This window comes from Gopherus flavomarginatus, chromosome 2 (assembly GCF_025201925.1).
Source record: "Gopherus flavomarginatus isolate rGopFla2 chromosome 2, rGopFla2.mat.asm, whole genome shotgun sequence".
Classification (NCBI taxonomy): Eukaryota; Metazoa; Chordata; order Testudines; family Testudinidae; genus Gopherus; species Gopherus flavomarginatus.
Genome location: NC_066618.1, coordinates 60445233 through 60471257, shown reverse-complemented (window position 1 = coordinate 60471257; position 26025 = coordinate 60445233). Strand labels below are relative to the sequence as shown.

Sequence of the window (26025 nt, the reverse complement as noted above, 5' to 3'; positions counted from 1 at the left end):
CATCAAGGGACTCTGCTGCCAGCACCGTCACTTTCCTGCTCCCTTGGCAGCTGGGGCGTAGGGGTAACGGATGTAGGAGGTGCGTTGGGGGGAGGTGTTGCCTTGTGTTTGGACCCTGGGGCGGAGCTGCTATAGAGGCTCGCCTGGATATTGGTCCCAGATTCATAAATAAATATAGCCAGGGTGGATTTTCCCCACTTCCCTCCCCAAAAAGAACCCACCCCAGTGAGGTCATTTCAATGAGAGTGAAGGAGGCGATCAGACAAGGTCGACTTTTCTGGAGGAGACACAGCCTGCGAGTGGAGCGTGGTGCTGAATTTAATCTGCGTTCCCGAGCCTCTGGGAGAGCGCGGGAGAGACGCCGGAATACAGCTCCAGGCCAGGGAAAAGCGAGGAAGCCTTGACCGGGCTCGTCGGAAGCCCGACTCCTTCCCCGGGCGAGCCAAGCGGAGGCTGCTGGAGACATCGGAGCGTGACCACTGGGGTGGGATCGGAAGAGGCGGCGGTACCTTGGAGAGCTCCGAGCAAACCTCCTTGCCAGGCGCGCCCGAGGATTAGCCCAGCTGGCCGCAGCTGCGGCGGGCGGCGACTCGCCGGGCTCCAGCCCTCGGCCAACGGGAGGCTCCCTGTGTGCGAGGCTGCCTGGGGCTTGGGGGTCTCCTGCCCGGTGGCGGAGGAGAGGCGCCTTTGCCTTGGGCATGCTCGGCCTCCCAGCTGCAGATCTGACGCTTCGCCGCTAAGGAGGAGGAAGAAAAGTTTGGGGGAACCCGAGGGGGGGGGGAGGCGCTGGAGAGAAGGCGGATGGTTTGTTTTCCGGGCTGAGCTGGAAGGAACGATGACCCAGCGAGGATGTGCACCAGCAGCCACACCATTGGGAGCCTCTTGGTGCTCTCCGTGCTGGAGATAGGGCTGGGGGTCTCCAGCGTGGCCGTGGGGGCGGTCAGTTTCAGCCTGGTCCTTGCGGAGCATAAGCCTCAGCTGGGAGACTCTTCTCCGGTATGGAGCGGGGTGTGTGTACGTTAGCCATTTCACTCTCTCTTTAACTCTGTGGTGATGATCCGTTTGTGTGAACAAGCCTCCTCATGCAACACCCCCCTTCCCCTACCCTATGCATGCCGGGCTGGAAGCCTCGCTCTATGCGCTGGTCGTGCACATGGGTCGGATTTGCACTTTCAGAGGGGTGCCCCCCTTTGTTTTCTTCTTTTTTGTATGCAAATTACTGAACTTTCTCTGAACCCGCCCTCCCCCCGAACTCCGTGGACCCTTGTGTGATTCCAGTGATCAGAAGGTTGGGCCATAGCTTGCAAACCTGAAACCGAGGGGGAGTTTTGCTTGTAAAGCCAAAAGGCCCCATCTGGCCCTGTCATTGGTCAAGAAGAGCTAAGGGCCCCTTTAGAATAATGGCCTCTGTGTTCCAGAGATGCTGGGAAGCAAAAAAAAAAAAAAAAAAAAAAAAAATAGGAAAGAGTTCTTGGAGCCTGACAACAGTTTCTTAGGATCAGGGACAATCTGAGCTTCTAGGAAAAATTTAGACAGAAAAATAAAAAAATCTGGGTGAGCACAATTAACATCCAGCTGTGTTCCTCCAACCCCCCAGGCAGCCTTTTTATTGTAAGTTCCACCTCTCAGAACATGTTTGATATAGTTTCAGTTTGAGCCTTTTGTCTAATAAGTGCCCACCTCCAAAAATAGTGTGATAACTGATGAAGCCAAGACTTGCAAACAAGGACGAGCCAGGGTAAACATAAGGGATCATGTTTAAACTCTAAAGGGCTATTTGATTATGTTTAAACAACTATATTGCTAAAGGGATTGTTTACTTTTTACTTCATAAGAAGCAGGAAAACTCTCGATTACTCACCACTGATGAAGCTTCAGGTAATTTTTACAGGTCTCTTCTACCAAAAGGATTAATGTATATTATCCTTGTTACTAATAATTATAAATAAATGTAGGCACATAGTGCTGTAAATATTCCTGATACTGTACAAATGTAGTGAGCCACAAGTCCTGCTCCAGACAGGATACAATCACAAGACAATACAACACACCCAATAACAGGTAAGGGAGTTACCAACAACAGTGCAGCTAAAGGGGGATTTCTTATATAAAAAAATAAAAAGAGAGACAGTGGCAAGGATTGCTCAAAGAGCTGCGATTAAGGAGAAATTTGAAGACAGAGGGGGAAATCAATGGGAGTTGTGACATTGATTTATATGGGGCCAGGATTTCACCTCAAGTAATAAAAAATTACAATTGAAAATCATTTCACAACAATGTATATTGCCTATATAACAGTCTTCTTTTAAATAGACTAGTTTTGCTCCTTTATAATATGCCTTTCAGCAAACTATTCTGCTTTCTTTAGTGGCTTTCTTTAGTGGCTATTTATATTGCTTTTAATTGGAATGTAAAAGTAGAAATCTTGGGCTGGCTCCTCCCCCTCAACTGCACCCCTTTAAGCCCCTCATTCAAAGGGGCTGTAAAGATGGCTTATCCAGTCTGCTGAGGATTCCCAAACCTAGGGGATGTAGCTAGGCATAGGGGAAATGCTAGCAGTGTGGCAGATGAAATGGGAGTGGCCAGAGTGCCACTCCTCTCTGGAGATCCTTGACAGGTAGAACATTTCTTTGCAGCCATTCTTAACTAGACGCAAACTAGAGGAGCTATTGGGGGCTTAGCCCTGGAGGCTGATCTGCCTTCTTGCCAGCTTCAGGACTGTGGTGCTCCAAAAGTGGTGTAGGGCCACCTATCCTCCCCTTGGGTCTCCTACTGAGCGTATCTTGGCTGGACCAGGCTCTCTGTATGTCACACAAAATAACTGTGTTCTGATTCAGTGCTCTGGAATCAAGATTTTCCCTTTGTGGGGAAGGTAAAAGGGAGAAGGAGAACTATTACTTTGAACCTCCACAGAGTAAACCGTTGGATATAAACTGAATAATGTCATGTATCCAGCAGTCATGTTACCTGACAGTGTAATGAAAGACCTTTAACCCAGTTCTGTCCTGACTTACATAGATGTAACTCAGCCAAGGCCCAGTGAAGATGCGGTTACTATGGAAACCTTAACTCTAGTGTTTGTGGATTTTAAATCTCAAACAATATCTGTATCTGTCTATCATGTTGTGTGAGATTTAAAATCCACAAACACCAGAATTAAGGTTTCCATAGTAACACTCATCTTTGTCAGCTTACATGAGAAACTGGGCCTCCGCTGAGTGATGCCTATGTAAGTGGGATCAGAGCTGGATCAAAGGTCTTTCATGACCTTTTCAGGTAACATTACTACAGGAAACATCATATTCACACATGCATAATGTACACATATACATGCATGCAACTGCATGCAGCAGCAATCAAGACTAAAATATATTATTATTGAAGTGACATCGTTTCAATTATAGAATGTAATAATGTTGAGTCTGAAGCATATTAGTCTTAGTAACAGCTGTTTATGACCCCAATAGCAAGGTACTTAAGCATGTGCCTAACTTAAAGCATGTCAAGTAGCCCCACTGAGGTCAATAGGACTAATCACATACTTACAGCTAAGCATGTGTTTAAGTGCTTTGCTCGAATGGGACCAGTGTGCTCTGCACAGTACAGCATCGAGCCCAAAGGTCCTGAATTTCTGGCAATGAAGTAAAAGAAAGATGTGAATGAGTCTGAATTAGGGTACTCATCTACTGGTATTTAAAATACATGGGAAAACATATTATAAATTTATAATTCCACCCACATAATTGCCCTGATCTCATAGTTTATGAAAGTGACCTCTATTCATAGTTTCATAGATTCTAGGACTGGAAGGGACCTTGAGAGGTCATTGAGTCCAGTCCCCTGCCCTCATGGCAGAACCAAATACCGTCTAGACCATCCCTGATAGACATTTATCTAACTTACTCTTAAAAATTTCCAGAGATGGAGGTTCTACAACCTCCCTAGGCAGTTTATTCCAGCGTTTAACCACCCTGACAGTTAGGAACCTTTTCCTAATATCCAACCTAAACCTCCCTTGCTGCAGTTTAAGCCCATTGCTTCTTGTTCTATCCTTAGAGGCTAAGGTGAACAAGTTTTCTGCCTCCTCCTGATGACACTCTTTTAGATACCTGAAAACTGCTATCATGTCCCCTCTCAGTCTTCTCTTTTCCAAACTAAACAAACCCAGTTCTTTCAGCCTTCCTTCATAGGTCATGTTCTTTAGACCTTTAATCATTCTTGTTGCTCTTCTGTGGACCCTCTCCAATTTCTCCACATCTTTCTTGAAATGCAGTGCCCAGAACTGGACACAATACTCCAGTTGAGGCCTAACCAGCACAGAGTAGAGCGTAAGAATGACTTCTCGTGTCTTGCTCACAACACACCTGTTAATGCATCCCAGAATCAAGTTTGCTTTTTTTGCAACAGCGTCACACTGTTCACTCATACTTAGCTTGTGGTCCACTATAACCCCTAGATCCCTTTCTGCCGTACTCCTTCCTAGACAGTCTCTTCCCATTCTGTATGTGTGAAACTGATTGTTCCTTTCTAAGTGGAGCACTTTGCATTTGTCTTTGTTAAACTTCATCCTGTTTACCTCAGACCATTTCTCCAATTTGTCCAGATCATTTTGAATTAGGACCCTGTCCTCTAAAGCAGTTGCAATCCCTCCCAGTTTGGTATCATCTGCAAACTTAATAAGCGTACTTTCTATGCCAATATCTAAGTCGTTGATGAAGATATTGAACAGAGCTGGTCCCAAAACAGACCCCTGCAGAACCCCACTTGTTATACCTTTCCAGCAGGATTGGGAACCATTAATAACTACTCTCTGAGTACATTTAGCCAGCCAGTTATGCACCCACTTTATAGTAGCCCCATCTAAATTGGGCTAGTTTATCGATAAGAATATCATGCGAGACTGTATTAAGATAAAGAAAATTGGTAGAGAAAAAGATCCAAATAAAAACAGCTCTATCTATGACTGATCATTCAATCTATCTAATTAATAGATGTTTATCTAATTTATTTTACTACACATACAATATATAATGTATCTTGCTCTTTATAAAATATTATGGTGGTTGCAAGGTTATCAAAATCCTCTACTACAGTTGACATGCTATTGATTTCTGGATTTTTTTTCCCTATTTGTTTTTCATGTCTTATCACAATTTATTCCACCTGCTATAGTTATTTTCTCCAAGTGAGTAGAAATCATGCTGTGTTTCTGAATTCCACCACTTAAAATTCACTTGTCTGATTTACCATAGAAACAAATCAACCAATAGCATGAGCATGCTGAACTACTCTCACGCAAGTGTAACAAACCTAGTAGCATGCATTGCAATGGCTGTTGCATCAAAAAAAGAATAAACAAACAAAAACAAACAAATAAACAAAACCCACAATATTCTTTCAGAAAATATTCTGACATAATACAACCAAATGTTAAAAGTTGTCAAATATACTATAATCAAGAAGAAATGTTAAGTTGTGTGTGTATATAAAATATATTTATAACTATAATTCTCAAGTATATATGGGCCTGATTCTCATTCACATTGAGATGGTGTAAAGAGCTTTATTGTAAATGAGACTCAGTCCCAGCCCCTGCATCCCACCACCCCCCGCCACACACACACACACACACACACACCAAGTCTTCTGTCAAATATGCCATTTATCTTCACTCATGTGAAGACACCTAATGATGCCCTTATGGCTACAACACTCAAGAATGATAGTTTTCTCACTCATGAAGACAAATGTCAAAACATCTGTAAGTGTTATGTATTCTCAGAGTGTCAGTCAGTAGCTCTATAGAGACATAAGTAATCTTTCCATGTTTGTGATTATTGCACACCTAAGTCTTCCTTTTCAACAGAAACAGCCAGTGTGAACCATTTATAATTTGGCTATAAGAATTTGCTCCAGGGACTTTTATATTTCCTACGTTTTCAAAAAAGCTGTTTAGTCAGTATGGAAATATCACAGAGTAAGGGATAAGTTTGGACTGCTAAAACAATGTTGGTGGTCTGTAATTTAAAAAAAATGAAAGTTTGCCAATTTTAGTTGTCAGTGCTGACTACTTGCCTAATTTATTCTGGAAAAGAATAGTCAAACTAAAGGGTTATTTCAAATGAACACTCAAACAGTTCACAGTGTTTTTAATGTGGACAAAATGCAGATGTGCTGCTACTTTATTTAAGCATGTGCATTACATTTTCATAGATTCGTAGTTTCCAAGGCCACAACTGTGATCATCTGATCTAACCTGCGGTAAAACAAAGGCCATAGAACTTCCCCAATATAATTCCTAGAGCATATTTAAAAAAAAATCCAATTTTGATTTAAAAATTGTCTGTGATGGAGGATCTACCACAACCCTAGGTACATTGTTCCAGTGGTTAATTATGATCATTGTTAAAAATGTATACTTTGTTTCCGGTCTGAATTTGCTTATCCTTCAGCCCTTCATTCTGAATTTGTCTAGCTATCCTCCAGCCATTGGACCTTGTTGTACATTTGTCTGCTAGTTTGAAGAGCCCATTATTAAATATTTGTTCCCTATGTAGGTATTTATAAACTGTGATCAAGTCACTCTTTAACTTTCACTCTGTTAAGTGAAGTAGATTGAACTCCTTAAGTCTGTCACTACAGAGCATGTTTTCTCATTCTTATGGCTCTTCTCTGACCCCTTTCCAATCCTTCTTCAGAGCCCTCAACGTCCTTCTTGAATTGTGGACACAAAAGTGCACACATTATTCCAGCAGCAGTTGTACCAGTGCAAAACACAGAGATAAAATAACCTCTCTATTCCTCGAGAGTCCCATTTATCACACTAGCCCTGTTGGCCATAGCATCACAGTAGGAGCTCATGTTCAGCTAATTATTCACCAAAGCCCCCAAATCTTCTTCACAGTCAATGATTTCCAGGACAGAGTCCCCCATCCTGTAAGTATTGCCTACATACTTTGTTCCTATATGTGTACATTTACATTTAGCCATATAAAAATGCATATTGTTTCCTTGTGCCCAGCTTACCAAGAGATCCAGATCAATCTGTATCAGTGATTTGATCACCTTATTATTTATGACACTTCCAATTTTAGTGTCATCTGCAAACTTTATCAATGATAACTTTATGTTTTCTTCCAGTTCATAGATAAAAATGTTAAATAGCTTAGGGTCAAGAACTGGTCCCTGCAGTACCCCACTAAAAATACACCCAATTCATGATGATTCCCAGTTCACAACTACATTTTGAGACCTATCAGTTAGCCAGTTTTTAATCCATGTAATATGTGCCATGTTAATTTTATATCATTGAAATTTTTTAATCAAAATGTTCTGTGGAATCAAGTTAAATGCTTTACAGAAGTCTAAGTATATGACATCAATGCTATTACCTTCATCAACCAAATTTTTAATCTCATCAGAAAAAGATATCAAGTTAGTTTGACAAGATCTAGTTTTCCATAAACCCATATTGACTGACATGGATTAATAAACCCTCCTTTAATTCTTTGTTAAGAGAATCCAGCATCAGCCATTCTAGCTTCTTGCCTGGGATTGATGACAGACTGACAAGCCTATAATTATGCAAGTCAGCCTATTTACCCTTTTTAATATTTGTACATTAGCTTTCTTCCAGTCTTCTGGAACTTCCCCAGTGTTCCTAGACTTATTGAAAAGCAACATTTTCATCAGACTAACCATGTTTTTGGCCTGCTCCTGTTGAAAAGAATGACAACACTTCCACTGAGCTCAATGGACGCAGGATCGAGTCCTTAAACTGAACAGAGATTTCTGAAGGGTAGATGCTCAGCTGGAGTAAATTGTTTATGAAGCCATTGGCTTTGATGGAGCAATGACAGTTTACACCAGCTGAGAATCTGCCCCTGAAGATATACCAGGTTTTCTTTTACATTCAAACCCTGCAGCAAGAATTTCCAGTAGACCATTCTCCTAGTCTGCAGGAAATTACATACACCATATACTCCAGTGGAACTTCAGCATCTATCTAAAATTTGGCACATGTTTAAGAACATTGCTGAATAGGGATGGACTTAAACCCATGCTTAAATTCTTTGCTGATCTGAGGCCTTAGTTGATAAGCTAGAAATAATCTTCTGATTCTGTTTTTTTTTTTAAAGGAAAGAAAAAATTACACAAGAACACTTACATACTCTGAATGAAACATCTGATGTGAAACAATAATAATCATGGTATAAAGTGAAATTTATTCTGTCATTCTGCATTAAGGCCTGATCCAAACCCTGTTGAAGTCAATGAGAATATTTCTATTGACTTCAATGAATTTTAGATCTAGGCGTTTAGGCCCCAGGCAAGCAGGGTGTTTATTCACTACTGTGTTTAAATTTGAATTATCATAATAATTTATTTCTTTTTTTAAATTTTTCTGATAGGGGAAGATTTTTAAGGACACAAATGGTATTTAGGCACCTAAGTCTGACTGAAAGGTAATGGGAATTAAATGCCTAACTACCAAATGTGCCTTTGAAAATCTACCCATCGTGTTCAATATGCTTTGCTGGGATCTTCTGAGAATGTCTTTTCTTTTCTATAGGTTTGGGTTGTGACAGGGGTTGTTTGTTTGTTTGTTTGTAATCTCCTGTTTTCTTATGACTGACCTTTTTTCAGTTTGGTCTGCCTCCCTATTGGATTCTCTCTCTCTCTCTCTCTCTCTTCATGACCCACACTCTGAATGTTTACCCTTGCATTGCAATGTCACTCAAAACAGAAATGCCTAGTGATTTCAGACACTTTCTCTGGTCAGTGCACCCATTTGGAATTTCAGCTTCTTTCTCTCTTTTCTTCAATTAAATATCAGGATTTTCTTTATTTCATGTTAGTGAGTTCAGTTTTCTGGCTTTGCACATGACTTTCTACTTCAGACTGCTGGAGCTGATCAGGAAGTTTACAAAGCGATAGTTTCTGCTGCTTAAACTCTTTGGAGGCAGTATATAATAACAAAATCTCTTTTTTTCTTTGTGTTTTCTAAAACTGGACTTGTATTTGTATTTATAATTTTCATTTTCAGATACCTTCCAGTACGAGAATAACTAAGTTAGAAGTATGGGCCTAAATAAAACATATTTTTGTGCTGCTTACTTTATCTTTCAGTTGTGGGGTAATCCTACAAAATGTTGGCTTTTCTGTGCAGAATCTAGCACAGATATGCAGAACTAGAGTGGGGCTGGTTGGGGAGAGTGCTGTGGGGCTGGGGAGAGGCTAGAGCAGGCAGTTACATACCTCTTGGTCCCTCAGCAAGAGGAGGCTATGGAAGCAAACTACATTCCCAAAAGCAGCCCCTTCCATGCTGGAGCATAGCCAATGGCTGTGAGCCCTGAAGGATAGGGTAAGAAACATCTACTATTACCAGCATGCTCAAAGGCTATGGGATTTTGCAAAGGTATTGTAGGTGGGTGTGAGTCCCCTGGGACCCCTACAAAATTGGGGGCTGCTGGCCAGGGCAGTGTTAGACACATGCAACCCAGGCAATTACATCAGCTGTGAGGCAGCCAGAGTGACTGACTCAGTTTCTTGTGAGAATGGGGCCCCAGAATCAAGGGCAGATGGCAATGGCAGAAGAATAGCTGGTGCAGCTGCTCTGGGGCTCATGCACTTGGAGGGTCCCTGCAGGCTAACGGCTGCTCAGCTGCACAACATGTAACCTGCCCAGGCTGCTGCCATTGTTTGCAGCCTGTTGGAACCTCTAGGCACAGCAGTGCTCTGGCCCCCCACTGCCCACATCTGAATTTGCCCAGGGAAGGGGCCTCCAAAATGGTGGCTCTGCCGTGTATTCTGATTGGGACTGCCAATGGCAGAGCTTCCGTTTTGGTTGCAGGCCCCTCCTTGTCTCCCTTTGCCTGGGCAAATTTAAATGTGGTCAGCAGGAACCAGCATGCTGCACTTCCTAGAGGCTCTAACTCTAGTTCTGGTGGCAGCAGCAGTGGTGGTTCACAGTTTTGGCTCCCTTGGGAGTAGTTGTGGCTTTGGTGGGAGCAGTGGCGATTGTTCTACTGGTAGTAGCACTGGTGCAGGATCCAGGCCAGAGAGAGCAGATGGCACAGCATGGATGTGGCAGACGGGACAATGGGGGAACAGAGTAGGGATGCAGAGGCAGGGACGAGTGGTGGGGGATGGGAGAAGTTAGAGTTTATTTGAATGTGAGACATGTGATGGCATGTTTGGGCCCACAATAAAAACCTGGTCTGGGACCCACATTTTTGTTCCTCTGCCATTGGCACATGGGAGAAAGAGACAGGGGGCCCCGGACCAGGTGGCACTCAGTAAGCATTTGCTGACCTTGCTGACTGTTAAATCTGCCACTGGTGCTGATTGAAGATCCCTCTCTCAATGCCTGGCTACTCAGGTAGATATTTCCAGGCTGGTTCCTTTCACTTATCCCCATGAAAGAATTTATACTTTTCCTTAGCTTGAGATGTATACATCTGAGCACGGAATCATTTCATTTTTGTAAGGAGCTTAGGTATTATGGGGAAAGGCCATATATAGAACACTTTAGATTAAAAAAGGAGGTAGGCAGATAGAGGTCTATACTATCATTGTACCAATGCCCCTCTATGCATATTTCAACTTTAGAAACTTGAGTCCAATTGTCTGATATTTCCTTTGCCTTCGGGAGGATAAATTCTCTCTGTGTGGGTATGTATTGTTGTACAGCTCTTGTCAATGATCTTACTGTGCTTCCACTGCAGGGGGCAGTGCATTCTCTGCAAGTTGCAGTCTATGCTCTACAGGGCTCAATCAGTACCAGTACAGAGGGGTGAGTGGTGACGACACAATCCTCAGGCTAACCCCCATTCCCTTGTGGGGCAAAGACATGTTTTGAATCCTTTGTAGTGAATCAGATAGGACAGCAAGGTAAAATGGTCTGAAGTAGTTGAACGGAAAGTGCTGCATGGCTGCATCAGTCCCCTTATGGCTTATCACCTCTAGGAAATGTAATTATATCTAACCAGGACTTTTAACAATGGAGTGAATGAAGTGACAAGATGCTGACCTTGCTGGTCAGTGTAAACAAGGATGAGTCATGCTCAGCATCAGTCAACTAGTTATGGGAAACCCTCCTCCCAGTAGCTCACTAGTTAAACATTCAGTTTAAGCAAGATTAAATAACTTAGTGAAGATGAAGTCTTTAGAGGCCAGCAATGGACATATACAGTGTGGCAAGACAGAAAACGTGGCTCATGTTGCATTTCAGCTGGCAGTATTGTGAAACCTAAGAGTTCAAAACTCAAATGACAAATCAAAAGAAACCCATTAGTTTTATTTCCAATGTGAACTGCACACAAGCCCTGCTTTCAGTATACATGGCCCCGTGTCTCCCATGTACAGTACACTACCGTTGTCAGTAATATTGAGTCCTCAAAAAACAACAGAAAATGTTTGGGAAAACACCATAATTCCAGGGTGGAGCACTGTCCAAATGTGTGTGCCTGGTTTGCCAATAAAACAGCACTGGACAGAGTCAACCACATAATCTCCCATGACTTCCCATTCTCTCCAATGCTTTCTGGGCTTTTTTGAGCTGGATGAGTCAACTGAGTTCTACAGGCTAGAGTAAGGTCCCTAAATCCCTCTACTCCCATTGTGCAGCAGATTTGCACCAGTTTCACTGGGTCAGGATATGCCACCATCAGACAAAAATGGATGGACTTAGTCATACATTTTCATGGGATTTTAAGTTGCCTGAAACACTGGACCAAATTCATCCTGGGTGTAATTGACTTTCATAAATAATCATTCTATTTACTGGGCAATCCCTTTCTCTGAAATGTACTGAGCATGACGGACAACAATCCAAAAATACAATAATAATAATAATACTGTACACTCAGCAAGTGTTTTTCATCCCAGCATCAAAATATGCTTTGTGAACCTTAGCAAATGCAGCCTCACAGCATGTTTGTGATATAGTCAGTAGACGTGGTGTGACCTGCCAAAGGTCACACTGGAAGTCTGTGGCAGTGCCAGGAATGGAACCAACAGCTCCTGTGTCCTGACCCAGTGCCTTAATCACAAAATACTCTTTACTCCATTTATGTTGATAAAACTCCTTTGATATGGTAATAGAAACTAGTGCCTAGGGCATCTTAGCACTACTTAATATCTTTTTAGAGAACAACACAAAGGCTAAGATAGACTTGCAGTGGTGGGTCATTCCTTAGTCATTGGACTGTCACTGAAAATGTACATTAACCTATTGGTTCAAAATGAGATGAGGGTACCATCACATGGTGGTTTGAGAAATAGCTTGATTTGTCTTGGAAGGACAATAAATCAATAGCAGATCTTTCCGATTAGTGGATTCCAGTCCACATGAGCAAAGTGAATCTGTAATTCTTCTGATACTCTCTTGGCAGAATGTAAGGTTGATGTTACATATTCCAGGAGCAGAGATGTTGCTACATTTTGCATTAGCTGAAAGCAACAGAATGACTTTTGATTGTAACCTGAAGTAGAGGGAATTGTAATAGTTGAGTCATGATGGGTGGGATTTTCAAAAGTGCTCAGTATTGGCTTAAATCTGCTCCCTTTCAAGTCAATGTTGCAAAATTTTTGAAAAGCCCATCCAATCTGACCTATACTGTAAAATACACTGCTTTGAAAATACATGGAGTTTTGCTTTTTACATAGTTAAAATATGCTAGTTACATGTTGAAAATAACATTGATTATATTTTCCAGATCCTTTTTATAAGCTTGCTATAACCCATAAATGTTCTTTTTTCTATGCATTATTTTCCTTTTACTCCTGTTGAGTCACAATTAGAAGGAAACAACATTATTTAGTCTGCTTACATTATTTAGTCATCAAGTCTAGATGAATGAGATTTATTACAATATTTTGAACAAAAAATTGTTTATATTTTCTGTCTGGATGGTGAGAATCACAAAACACCATATGTGAAAACTAGAGCTGTCAAGCAATTACAAAACTTCATTGCGATTAATCACATGATTAAAAAAATTAAGTATGATTAATCACACTGTTAAAGAATAATAAAATACCATTTATTTAAATATTTTAGATGTTTTCTACATTTTCAAATATCTTGATTTCAATTACCACACAGAACACAAAGTGTATGGTGCTCACTTTATATTATTATTTTTATTACAAATATTTGCACTGTAAAAAATAAAAAAAGTATTTTTCAATTCACCTAATACAAATAATGTAGTTCAACCTCTTTCTGATGAAAGTGCAACTTAAAAGCGTAGAATTATGTAAATAAAAAAACCGTGCATTAAAAAATAAAACAATGTAAAACTTTAAAGCTTACAAGTCCAATCAGTCCTACTTCTTGTTCAGCCAATTCCTCAGGCAAACAAGTTTGTTTACATTTACAGGAGATAATGCTGCTTGCTTCTTGTTTATAATGTCACTTGAAAGTGACAGTAGGTGTTTGCATGGCACTGTTGTAGTCGGCATTGCAAGATATTTACATGCCAGATATGCTAAAGATTCACATGTCCCTTTATGCTTCAGCCACCCTTGCAGAGGACATGCATCCATGCCAAAGATGGGTTCTGCTCGATAATGGTCCAAAGCAGTGTGGACCGACACATGTTCATTTTCATCATCTGAGTCAGATGCTGCAAGCAGAAGGTTGATTTTCTCTTTTGATGGTTCAGTTCTATAGTTTCTGCATCAGAGTGTTGCTTTTTTAAGACTTCTGAAAGCATGCTCCACACCTCATCCCTCTCAGATTTTGGAAGGCACTTCAGATTCTTAAACTATAGGTCGAATGCTGTAGCTATCTTTAAAAATCTCACATCAGTACCTTCTTTGTGTTTTGTCAAATCTGCTGTGAAAGTGTTCTTAAAATGAGCAACATGTGCTGGGTCATCATCTGAGACTGCTATAATATGAAATATATGGCAGAATGCGGGTAAAACAGAGCAGGAGAATTACCATTCTCTCCCAAGAATTTCGGTCACAAATTTAATTAATGCTTTTTTTTAACGAGTGTCATCAGCATGGAAAGCATGTCCTCTGGAATGGTGGCCAAAGCATGGGGGAGCATATGAATGTTTAGCATAGCTGGCACATAAACACCTTGCAATGCCGGCCATGCAAATGCCTGTTCTCACTTTCAGGTGACATTGTAATTAAGAAGTGGGCAGCATTATCTCCTGCAAATGTAAACAAACTTGTTTGTCTTAACAATTGGTTGAACAAGAAGTAGGACCAAGTGGACTTGTAGGATCTAAAGTTTTACATTGTTTTATTTTTTGAGTGCAATTACATAACAAAAAAAAGTCTACATTAGTAAGTTATATTTTCATGATAAAGAGATTGCACTACCGTACTTGTATGAAATACTATTTCATTTGTTTAGCATTTTTGCAGTGCAAGTATTTGTAATAAAATAATATTATATAGTGAGCACTGTACACTTTGTATTCTGTGTGGTAATTGAAATCAATATATTTGAAAATGTAGAAAAATATCCAAAAATATTTAATAAATTGCAATTAGTATTCTATTGTTTAACAGTGTGATTAATCATGATTAATTTTTATCATTATTAATTTTTTTTAGTTAATCACGTGAGTTAACTGCAATTAATCAACAACCCTAGTGAAGTGAAAATATGAAATACAGTATGCCATAAACTGAAATTAATCTATAATGACAGAATTTTGAGTGAAATTCTAGAATCCCATGTAACGACTGAGTAAAAGAGCTTTACGCATGTATCCTGCTCAAGAGCTAGAAGTCTAAATTGTACCCCAACTCGAGAGGGAGACAGGCCTGGAGGGCCATAGTGAATCATCTCAATATCCCAGCAATTGGTACCTCAGCCTACGGAGTGTAGTAGCTTCTGCAGTCCCTCCAGCCATTGCATTCATGTAAACATAGATCCAATGGCCTGCTACTTGATCCACTCCAGATTTCCCCTTCATGCCAGCATATATGGACTGGCATGAAGTCTATATATCCTGTGCTATGTATACTAGTGAATAACAAACAAAATCTAGCTATTACTACTGTATGCAACTGAGTCACTGCAAAAATTAAGGATCTTGATGTTTTGTGCTCATCTATGTGCAAACACCTAATAAAGACCTTTTTTTTTTTGCTCCAACTGCGTATTGCAACCACTCATCAACTGAAATATTTAATATGCCAAAGTTCTGTGAGGGAATAAGACATATATGATATAGTTTATACCTACCCTAAATATTAACATTATTTTTACTGACTGTGTAGGGGCCAGGTCTGTCTTGTGATGTTTTCATCCCAGTGAAGGGCCAAATTAAGGTCTTCCATGGAAAACCTCACTGAAGTGCAAAAGCTGGGTGTAAAAGTCTATTGCTTTGAGCCTACGTAATTTCCTCCCAGGCTTTCTGTGATGTGGTAGGGTTAGTCTCAGTGAGCATAGAGAAGAGAGAATAGCCCTCTTATCCCATGGGTGTGTGGAAAGCCAAACAAATCTCCTAATGATGTTAGGAACTTGAAGAAGGCCCACTCCCTACATGACTACTTATCCCTCCTTACCCCGTGGCCCTTGTCAATTTAGCTCCCTATGGAACCATACTCCAATTGGTTACCTGGGCAAGCCTGAGTTAACATGCATATGTAAAGGAGCAGGAGAAGCCATTCACAGAAAGCAAAAGGGGCACAGACAGAGCTCAAGTGGATTCATTCAAAAATAGGAACAAATTGTATTCACGGAACTTTGTTTGCCCAACCCAAGTCGCCAGCATTGCCAGTTCAGCTCACTTATAAGCCCTAAATTTGCATAAAGGAAAAAAGAAAAAGCTCCTTCCTATGGTGTGTCAGACAGCTACATGTCTGAAATATGCATGCTAAAACAGGCTATAAACACCTGTCACTGCATATTCATTTCAGCTATATCAAATGTTAGGCCCAGCTTTTGCAATCTAATTCACACAGGTGAACCTCTGCTCCTGTGCTGAGGCCCACTGACTTCAGTGATACCCCACTTGGGCTGCCTGAGTGGTTCAATTTTCAGGATGAGGGGATAAATACTTTATATGTTTTTGGAAGTATCAGAATACCTGCTCCATATTGCTGATCACTGATTTGCCAAATTTAATTTCTGAGCAATACAAAGGTAAAAGAAGCATTTTACACTGGTAACATTTGTTTTTCATATTTTGTTTAGCCTCATAGTTCAAAAACAGACATTTGATTTTTGCTATTTTTATGAGCAATCACCCTCAGATTGACATCTCATCCTGGTTTCTTCCTGGATAAATGTATTTACGGCTGAGTTATAACTTCCTGAAACATAAAGTTTGTAATAAAAACACTGACAATGGTAACAACTGTATAATCTTCTGTTGTGGTCCCCACTTCAATAACAGAGCAAAGTTTAATCTAGCGCTCAAGACCTTAGACTATGAAATAACTGATATTTTTTTTCCTTGCAGTTTCTGCTTTGTGGCATATGTGGAATATTGTGTGCCAAAAAAAAATCTGGACTTGTCGTAAGTTTTTGCCCTGCATGCATTATGCATAAGTACTTGAAATGTAAACAGCTGTAACTTGAACTCTTCACCATGGAATCATCATCCTTCATTTCCAAAATGTTGCTGATAAACAAAATTCAATGAAAAGTAAACACAGGCTGTCAAAGGAAAACATTCATCCCTTTGGTTAGCACGGCAAAGGGAGGACATTTTAAAATGGTCTATACAAGTCATGTTTAAAAATGTAGCTCCTGTAGTTATCCTTGTCTCGATTAAGAGCCTGATCCAAGTCCCATTAAGATCAGTTGAATGATTCCAAATTATTTCAGTGGAAGTTGGATTGGGGCCTTTCTGACCAGGATGCCAGTCCTGCAAAGTAATATGTGTGTACAGGATTGGGCCCCAGGGCTGCTGTCCCAAATTGATCCCAGAAATTTTAGCTGTTCATTGTTTTAAATTTCAAACTGAGTCATGAATAAACCAGTTCTAAAATAATTACAGATGTTTTCTGTTTCATATAAGAATCTGAAGTATAATCATCCTTCTGACTGCAGACAGATGGTATAATTGCTACAAAAGCAACTACAGAAATATTTTTATCTGTTAAAAATATGATCCTATTATAAAGCCCAGTGTTAAAGCTTTTTTATTGTTTAAGTTTATTTCAGTATTAAAACTGGCTTTAGTTTTCTATAGGCCTGACTTTTCTCTTATGTACACAAGAGTGAATTGGGACTAACTCCATGGATGTCCATGGAGCTATGCTCATGTAAATCTAGCATAAGTGAAAGAAGAATCACTCTCTCTAAGGTTACTTTTGAGAGTCAGTGAACTATTCAATTTTCTATAAGAGTGACTGTCACTTTTTTTTTAAATTCTAAGGACTACTTCATTTTGTGGAGCATCCCAACCATGCCTGATCTTTATAGCCCCCGGTTCTTTCATCAGTTCTGTTGGTCTCATAGACCACAAGAAATAATCCCTTACTGGTGGACCATGAACAATAGTTTGAGAACTATGTTCTTGTTAAGATTATCATCCTGTTGGCATGCAGCAGTGGTCCACTGGGTACTGGTGGCCCATGGAGCAGTCCCAGGTACTCCACAAAGTTGCTTTCATGATTGTGGTAAAATATCTTTGTCTTCAAGGAGTGATACTTCCTGCTACTTGTAGCCCAGTTTAGATATTTCTGGTACCCCTAGAAGATCTTTCTGACTAGCTAACCTTAAAAAGTATCATCTCGCTGCACCCTGTATAGCTGCTTCAGGTTTTTCTTTGTCACTTTTTTCACTTGTTTAAATTCAACCATGATTAAATTTGCAGATTGCACAAAAGCTGCAGGAGGAGAAAACAAGGAGGCCAGGACCAAACTGCAAAAATTGACCTGAAGAGATTAGAACAGGAGGGGTGGGTTGGGGGCACAGACAAGTAGGAGAAATTCAGTAACAATACCACTAAAGCACTGCACTCAAGTGGAGGACATAAATGGCACAGATATGGAGTCTGATTCTGATCTCACTATACTTTACGGCTGTAACTAAGATCAAAATCAGCCCTTTGAAGTTTAGGTTAGAGTTTTGAATATAGAACTGGAAGGAAATCAGGAGGCCTGAATCCTAGTCCAGTTCTTCCATTGATCTGCCATCACCTTGAGGAAGTCATATTATCTTGCTGTGCCTCATCTCTAAAATATGGCTAATACTTACTTCCTAGACACAATAGTTATGGGAGTTAATAATTAATGTTTGTAAAGTGTTTAAAATTCCATGTGCTATAGAAGTGCTAAGTATTATTATTATAGTCAGGCTAACTTTCAATCTGAGTGAACTTGTCTGTGATGGTAATCTCTAAATAATGGCACTATGACATTGCCTCTCTTCTCTCTCCTAACAGATGATCCTTTTTTCAGCCTGTTGCATCTGCGGACTAATTGGAGGAATATTAAATTTTCAGTTCCTTCGTGCTCTGACAAAGAAGTCCTCCACGCTTTATTCTTTGCATCTTACTTCCATGTCTCTTGCATGCATTGGAATTGGAGGTTGCACACTTTCTTCCTGGCTCACTTGCCGGCTAGCCAGCTATGAACAAAGGAGAATGTTCTCCGAAAGGGAGCATTCACTGCATCATTCCCACGAAATGGCAGAGAAAGTGAGTTGGGTGCCTTTCCTTATTTGGTCTGCTTTTCCTACAAAGCAACTGTATGTGTTAACATATGCAGTTATATAGTGTTGTAGCTATGTTGGTCTCAGGATAATAGAGAGACAAAATGGGTGAGGTAATTTCTTTTATAAGTTGGTCCTATAAAAGGTACTACCTCACCCACCTTGTCTCTCTAACATATGTAATAATTGGCAGTAAGTGAACTCAATTTTAAACTACAGATGAGGAAGAGCTTCTGGGAAATAAAATGTTCCCATTCTGTATAAGCTTTATTCTGTTGCAGTATATGTAATTATTTTTAGGTGGTGCATCCTTTGCAGTACATCCATTTCAATGAAATACATCCGTTTTCAACATAATTCCATTGTATAGCTTTTAAAGGCTTAGCTTCTAAAGATAGCACCTCATAAATAATTGAAAATCTTAGTTATATGAATTATCATGTATTGTACGGGGGGAAAAGTACAGAATGCTTTCTGCACCTACATCATTTCATGTTTCCAGGATTTAATCAATTCGTTCCTCTCCCTTCATATTCAGTTTAAAAAGCAGGCCATGTAACCACAAAGGCCACAGTTTTCAAACCTGAATTACTAAAGTTAAGATCTAAATCCATATTTAGACACTTAAATAAAAGTAATCCCATTTTCAGAGATACTGAGCACTTACAGCTTCCACTGGTTAAAAGGATGGTTTTTTTAATTAGGTGCCTAAATAGGGATTTATGTGCTTTAAATTTAAGGTTGGACAAAAGGAATATAGGTTCTTAAAGCCATCTACTTGGTGTAAGGATATGATTCTTGCCCTGGGAGTGAAATATTCATTTTGATCCTGGGGCTTCTATAAGGGCAGAAAGTCCTATTCCTTTCATTCAAGAGGTATGGTGTTTATAGAGCCGAGGATCAGAAGTCAGGAACATCGGTTCTATGCATGCCTTTACAACTGACTCACTGGGCGACCCTGCACAAATCTGCTCTGTGCCTGTTCACCTGCCTGTATTATATATACCATCTCCCACAAAGGTACATTAATTCATATATGTAAAGCTTTGAGAGATTCTTAGTTAAAATGTGATGTAACAGTAACAAATATAATAAGGGAAAGTGACTACTTTGCAGTCTGATCACTTATCACTACTTTCTTAACTAAGATTAGATTCCATGCAGAACTATAGCTGGGACTCGTGTAAAAATGTTAGGGAAGTATTGCTACATTTTAAAAAATTTGGCACAATTATATATTGCTTTAATATGACTAAACTTCATTATTTCTTTTGAATTCTGTATGTAACACAGTCAAATGCACCTTCTAAATGTCCCAATAATAATAATGATACTCTCTAATGCAGTACTTTCTTATATGATAATACAACATAATTTGATTCATACAGTATCTTTCATACGCACTCTTTCACAAAATCTTTACAGAGTTAAATAGTGTAGGTGCTACATTAAAATAACATATAGAGAATAAATTAAAGAGGGAGAAAAGATACATTTCCAGACGAAATTTGAAACAAGACAAAGTCAACGAGGTAGATACAGGAAAACTGTTCTAGGTGGTAGGAGCTGCAAAGAAGAAGGCTCTTGCATCAACAGTGAGAAGAGGACAGAGAGGAGGCCTTATGCAAGATAAGAACAGGGAGAGCAGTAGAGAAAGACCATGCCTGAAAGGACAAATATTTCAAAGTACATTAAGCCCAGGGCATGTCTTTTAAAACAATGGAAGGCAATTTAAAAATTAATAATAAATTAGGCCCTAATCAAACAAGTTTAAAGTGTTTTATATACAATAATATTTTGTATATTTTATACTGATACAGTAATATAGACATGTACCATATGTGCATATGTTTGTGCTATATTTATTGTATAATTGTTATATTTATATTAGAGATTGAGGGGTATTGAAATAATCGACCTGCCCAGCTGCCCGGTGATTCCCCCGACACCAGAGTTACCTCAAAGGTATGCTGAACTCTAGGCAGCTACCATGTTGTGTCATGTCACTTCAGAAAGTCCCACCTCTAAGAGGAAGGCATAGTTTCAGCTAATCAATCTTGGTTGATGCTGTGATGCCACTCCCAGACGTACTGCATTCAGGAAAGGTACTAACAGTCAGTGAAATAATTCTACATGGTAGAGTGCTGTGATTTGGAAGTAAGTCAAGTATTGAAAATATTCACTCTAACTGTAGACATCCAAACAATTTTGTTTGGATGTACCCACCGTCAGTTCACACCACTTCTAATTTATATGCTTCTTCATGTCTTAAATCCAACACCGCTTTTAAACTTAACTACAGTTTTATTGGTTAGAATAGAAATGTCAGGAAAATAATGATTGTGAATATTTCATTCTGAAATTATAAGTACACTGAAATAGCAAATGCTGGCAATAAATTAAAGTGATAGAAATGGGAAACAGAGACTTTCAGTTCGTGGTCACTAGCTCACGCGTAACCCAGCTGACAGAACATTATTATTATGTAGAGCAGTGATATTCATGCCTCAGTGGTTCAGAAGCCAAATTAGTGATCAACATTATTCAAAGGAACCACAATAGTGTGAATTCATTATTTCATTTACTATAGTACTATATATGCATATTTGAACAGTTTGACGAGGAAATATTTAGTTTATATTATTCTCACAGCAAAACGACTGCCCATTTATTATGTTATCAACTACAATTGGTTAATAACCTAGTAAAAGCATCCTGATTAGATAATAACTTAAATTGGTTAATAATAAATTCACACTGTGTTTTAATAGCATGTACTGCAAAGGACACATTAAAGAGCCACTTGCAGCTCTGGTGCCTCAGTCTGAGTATCACTGATCTAGAGGTTGATTGATGGCTTATGTGGAATGGCTTTGGTGACCTCAACAGACCAGTATCTACATCACAATAACCACATCCAGAGCTCGCATTAACTGGTACCCTTTTGGACATCTCAGCAGAGAGGCCAAGGTCTCAATGGACATGGAGACTTACCATTTCATTCCTGGTTAGATTGCCCTCTGGGTCTGAGTGGAAGCACATTGGCAGGACAGTGTGAGGAAGCTTGCACTGCTGCCATCTGTGATATGTATCTGTTCTGTCGATAAAGAATGCCCATCTCTAGGGTAGTCAGTCTAGCAACATTCGTAAGAACTCAACTCACATGAAAAACAAAAGTGATTTTTCTTTTATAATGTGATTTTTTTTTTAAAGATAAAGGTTCTCTGAATGTTGGCATTCAGGGCTTGTTAAATATTTACTAGACCAATAGTTAAATACTTTTTCAAGATCAATAAAATAATTTTAATTTTAATCTGTCCTTTTTTATTCTTGTTACAGGAAATGACAGACAATATGAGCAATGGAGGACCACAGCTGATTTATAATGGAAGAGTGTACGAAAAGATTTAAGAAGTTCAAGGAAAAAATATTTTTACGATTTTCTTCAGGACAAACAAGCAGACACCAAGAGACTGAGATGAAATGGAAACAGTCTTGGCTTTTATTGCTAGAATTTCACAACTGCAGAACAGCACAGTTGCATTTCCCTTTAGAAATATATCTAAAATTTCTCTCCCAAGGATTTTGTGGATATACAGTATTTATTCACTCCACCTCTATTCCTTTTTTCTTTTTGTCTGAATAACTTTCCAGAATTATTATAGCACTTGAAATAGACTTTTCAGACTCTTTTTCTCATGAAGACTTTTTTAAAAAATCCCGTTTAAATGGAGAGGGTTTAACCAGTAGATCATACAGTGGAGTCTGTGCAAATTATACTTGTTAAAAGCTTGCATTACACATGCAGAGTCCAAATGAGTGAAAGATGAGAGCGCTGAAAACAACACTGATGTCTTTGTTTTGAAAGACAGAATGCTTTAAGAATTCCATAAATCAAAACCTCAACAATGCCTTGTTGTAAAGAAATTGTAAATATTTCCAGTTTGTGAATGAAGTATATTTCGTAATTTGTACATAATAGATGACAAATAAAATGAAATCTAAAACTGAAAATAATTCATTTTTGCTCATTAGAAAGATCTGTGAATCTGGATCATTGTATTTGCATATTTGCACAAAATATTAGAACGTCTTTAATAGGGGGTGGAGCAAACTGGAAGACGGTGAGGGTGAAATGGTGGAATGGCAGAGGCAGAACTGCACCTTGGCAATTCTGCATGCTTATAATTGCCCCTGGGGGCTATTGAAGCAATGGTACATCTCAAGGCAGCTCTCAGCACTAACCTAGTATGTTTCTGGGACCAAACAGGTTCTCACAGACCCTTAATAGGGGAGGCATAATCTGCACCGTAGCATATGTAATAGGTGTACATATATGGCAAGCAGGAAAATATATACAACATATTTTATAATATACATGAACATAGACTCATAGACTTTAAGGTCACAAGGGACCATTATGATCATCTAGTCTGACCTGCACAATGGGGGCCACAGAATCTCACCCACCCACTCCTGTAACAAACCCCTAACCTATGTCCGAGTTACTGAAGTCCTCAAATTGTGGTTTGAAAACCTCAAGCTGCAATATACATATATACACACTTGTATACTATACATAGACAATGCATGATCATGTGAGGGTGTTGTAAAAATCTTCAGCATGAGTTTGATATGGTACATTTATGAGTGGTGACAAAATGCAAGTGAGTTATGTTGGGCTTCCCAAATGATGGCAGATGGAATTTTTATCCCACTCCAGAGCATATACTGTAAGTATTGTGTGTATTGCAGAAAATGAATTAAGGAATGTGTTAAGAGTTTTTAGAAATTTTATTCATGCTATTTAAAAAAAAAAAGCCCTCCATTATAAAGCCAGGTGCTTTAGTTACCTTGAGTGCAGATATAAAAGGCTCAAAGGAAGCCATAAAAACCTCTGAAATGATGTAATATAGATTTCTTTTACACATAAAAATGTCACAGCCTTGAAGTATCTTAGCTTGGGATATTCTAGGGCTACATGGGAGATCTGCATCATGTTAGAAAGTTGGGAACTGCTCCTTCCCCATGATATAAAGCTCCCATTTCTAGTCCTATATTGTTGAGTTATACTGGACTTTAACGTCAGAGTGCAAAGCACTGAGCACACTATGGATCTGTTGTGGTGAACCATAGATCTGCTCTAAGGCCTCAGTCCTGCAAGCCTTTGTATGCATGCGTAAATGCATATGAATAGTCCCATTAAAGTCAGCAGGACCATTCATGTGCATAAAATGAAGCACCTGAACACATTTTTGCAGAGTCAGTGCCTAAATGGGCATCTCAGGAGCATCTCAGTGCAAAGGAATCCCTGGCAGGTGTAGAACCAGAATAGATGGCTCTGCGGAACTCCCGCTGCACCCAGTATAAGGGAAGTTACTGGGGCATGGTAGGAGGGAGATGGAGTATGATAGAGGAGCCTCCAGAATAGGGTAGCCAACTTTGTAATTGCACAAAACTGAACACCCTTGTCCCACTCCTTCTCAGAGTCCGCCCCCCCCCCCCCGCCTTGCTTTCACTGGTCTAGGGCAGGGAGTTGGGATGCGGGAGGGGGTGAGGGCTCCAGACAGGGGTGTGGGCTCTGGGGTGGGGCCAGAAATGGGGGGTTCAGGGTGCGGGAGTGGGCTTCAGGCTGGGGCAGGGGCTTGGGGTGTGGGAAGAGGTTTGGGGTGTGGGCTCTGCAAGGGAGTTTGGGTGTGGGAGGGAGCTCAGGGCTAGGGCAGGGGGCTGAGGTGCAGGTGGGGGTGCAAGGTCCTGGAGGGAGTTTGGGTGCAGGGTGCGGGCTCTGGCGGGGTGGCACTTAACTCAAGCGGCTCCCAGGCAGCAGTGCAATGGGGCTAAGGTTCCTGGCCAATGGAAGCTGTGGAGGCAGTGCTTGGGGCGGGGGCAGCATACGGAGCTTCCCTGATTGCGCCTGCACATAGGGGCCACAGGGACATGACAGACATTTCTGGGAGCTACGCGGAGCCAGGGCAGGCAGATAGCCTGCCTTAGCCCTGCTGCACTGCCGACTGGATTTTTAATTGTCCAGTAAGTGGTACTGACCAGAGCTGCCAGGGTCCCTTTTCAACCGGGCATTCTGGTCAAAAACTGGACATTTGGCAACCCTACTCCAGAATCCAGATCAGAACTCTGTGGTGTAGGCTTGTGTCTAGTTATTACATTTGGGATGACTGCATTACTTAGGGGCAGCAAGTTCCTGAACTTTTTAAGTATCAGAGAGGTAGTCGTGTTAGTCTGGATCTGTAAAAGCAGCAAAGAATCCTGTGGCGCCTTATAGACTAACAGACGTTTTGGAGCATGAGCATTCATGGGTGAATACCCACTTCATTGGATGCATGTCATGTGAGTAGGTCCAGATTGGGACCATAGTTATAATTTTTCTATCCCTGGGACATTTGTCATTATACTAAGGTAACTTGGCGGATAAAGGATTACAAATAACTAAATAATAGCCCCACAAAAAATATATTAAAGCATCTTTAAAAATTCAGGAATAGATTTTCTGTCAAATGGGTCACATAAAACCAAAAACATAAGGAGGTTTTATTAAGCTTTATGTATAAAGTATACTTTACTTATAAAGCTTTTACTGACACTTATTTTCCATGTTTTGCAAAACTTAATTGTTCCATTGTCACTTAAGGAGAGTAATGCAGCATACTAACCTCATGCTCATAAAACCTTTACACCACATCACATTATTGCGCATCTGATCTGTGTGTATCTATAAATAATATATATGTGCACAGAATTTGATTTAGGGGTGTTTTAGTATTGCATTTAAGCTGTCTAGTGTCTAAAGCTATTTTTACTTGCCATCTAATAAAATTAGTTACAAATGTGGGCTGCAGAACACAATGGCTGAGAAATTATATTACAGTTTTGTAATTCAAATATAATTCATAATGCCAGTATTGCCAACCCCAGGCATTCACAAATCATGTGTCAGGCCTCAATATATCATGAGATTGGTTTGAAATCATGGGGTGTTTTGTTTCTGTTTTTTAAAATAACTGTTGGGTTCTTTTTATTTGCTTTCTGGTGTTTCAGCCGTTAGCATTCATGTTTTCAAGCTTTTCTCTGCACCCAAGAGGGCTAGAAACTTTCTTCACATTTTAAATGAAAATTGAAATTCTTGTATAATCACATGACTCCAGAAGGTTAGGCTTTAAGAAAAGCACCAAAGGTTGTGAGACTCATGATAAGATCATGAGAATTGGTTACACTGTAATACAAAACCTTTAAACAAGAAATTACACCCTAACTAATTAATTACCTGATTAATTCTTTAAGGAAAAGCCACTTTGTAATGGCTCTGTGAGAATGTCCTGCTTATGACCTTGAAAATGATTGTTTTAAACTTTGAGCCAAATTTTCAATTA

General features: G+C 39.9%; 1 protein-coding gene across 5 annotated transcripts; it reads left to right on the top strand.

Moving 5' to 3' along the window:
- Positions 1 to 144: 144 nt before the first annotated feature.
- Positions 145 to 22582, top strand: TMEM196 (transmembrane protein 196). Of its 5 annotated transcripts, none has more exons than XM_050938767.1 (5): positions 145 to 996; positions 16440 to 16496; positions 18372 to 18626; positions 20532 to 20605; positions 21980 to 22062. In XM_050938767.1, exons 1-5 carry the CDS (start codon positions 850 to 852, stop codon positions 21984 to 21986), a joined length of 540 nt encoding a protein of 179 aa, XP_050794724.1. In that variant the 5' UTR covers positions 145 to 849; the 3' UTR covers positions 21987 to 22062. The 5 variants fall into 5 exon arrangements, with proteins under 5 accessions (XP_050794724.1, XP_050794722.1, XP_050794721.1 ...); XM_050938765.1 differs by having other exon boundaries at positions 145 to 1008; XM_050938764.1 differs by having other exon boundaries at positions 145 to 1014.
- The last annotated feature ends 3443 nt before the right edge of the window (positions 22583 to 26025 follow it).

Coding starts and splice junctions, on each gene's coding strand:
- TMEM196 (XM_050938764.1), top strand. CDS start 850: ATGTGCACCAGCAGCCACACCATTGGGAGCCTCTTGGTGCTCTCCGTG. Junction 1,015..16,439: donor CGGTATGGAGCGGGGTGTGT/GTACGTTAGCCA, acceptor TTTTCCTTGCAG/TTTCTGCTTTGTGGCATATG. Junction 16,497..18,371: donor AAAAAAAATCTGGACTTGTC/GTAAGTTTTTGC, acceptor CTCTCCTAACAG/ATGATCCTTTTTTCAGCCTG.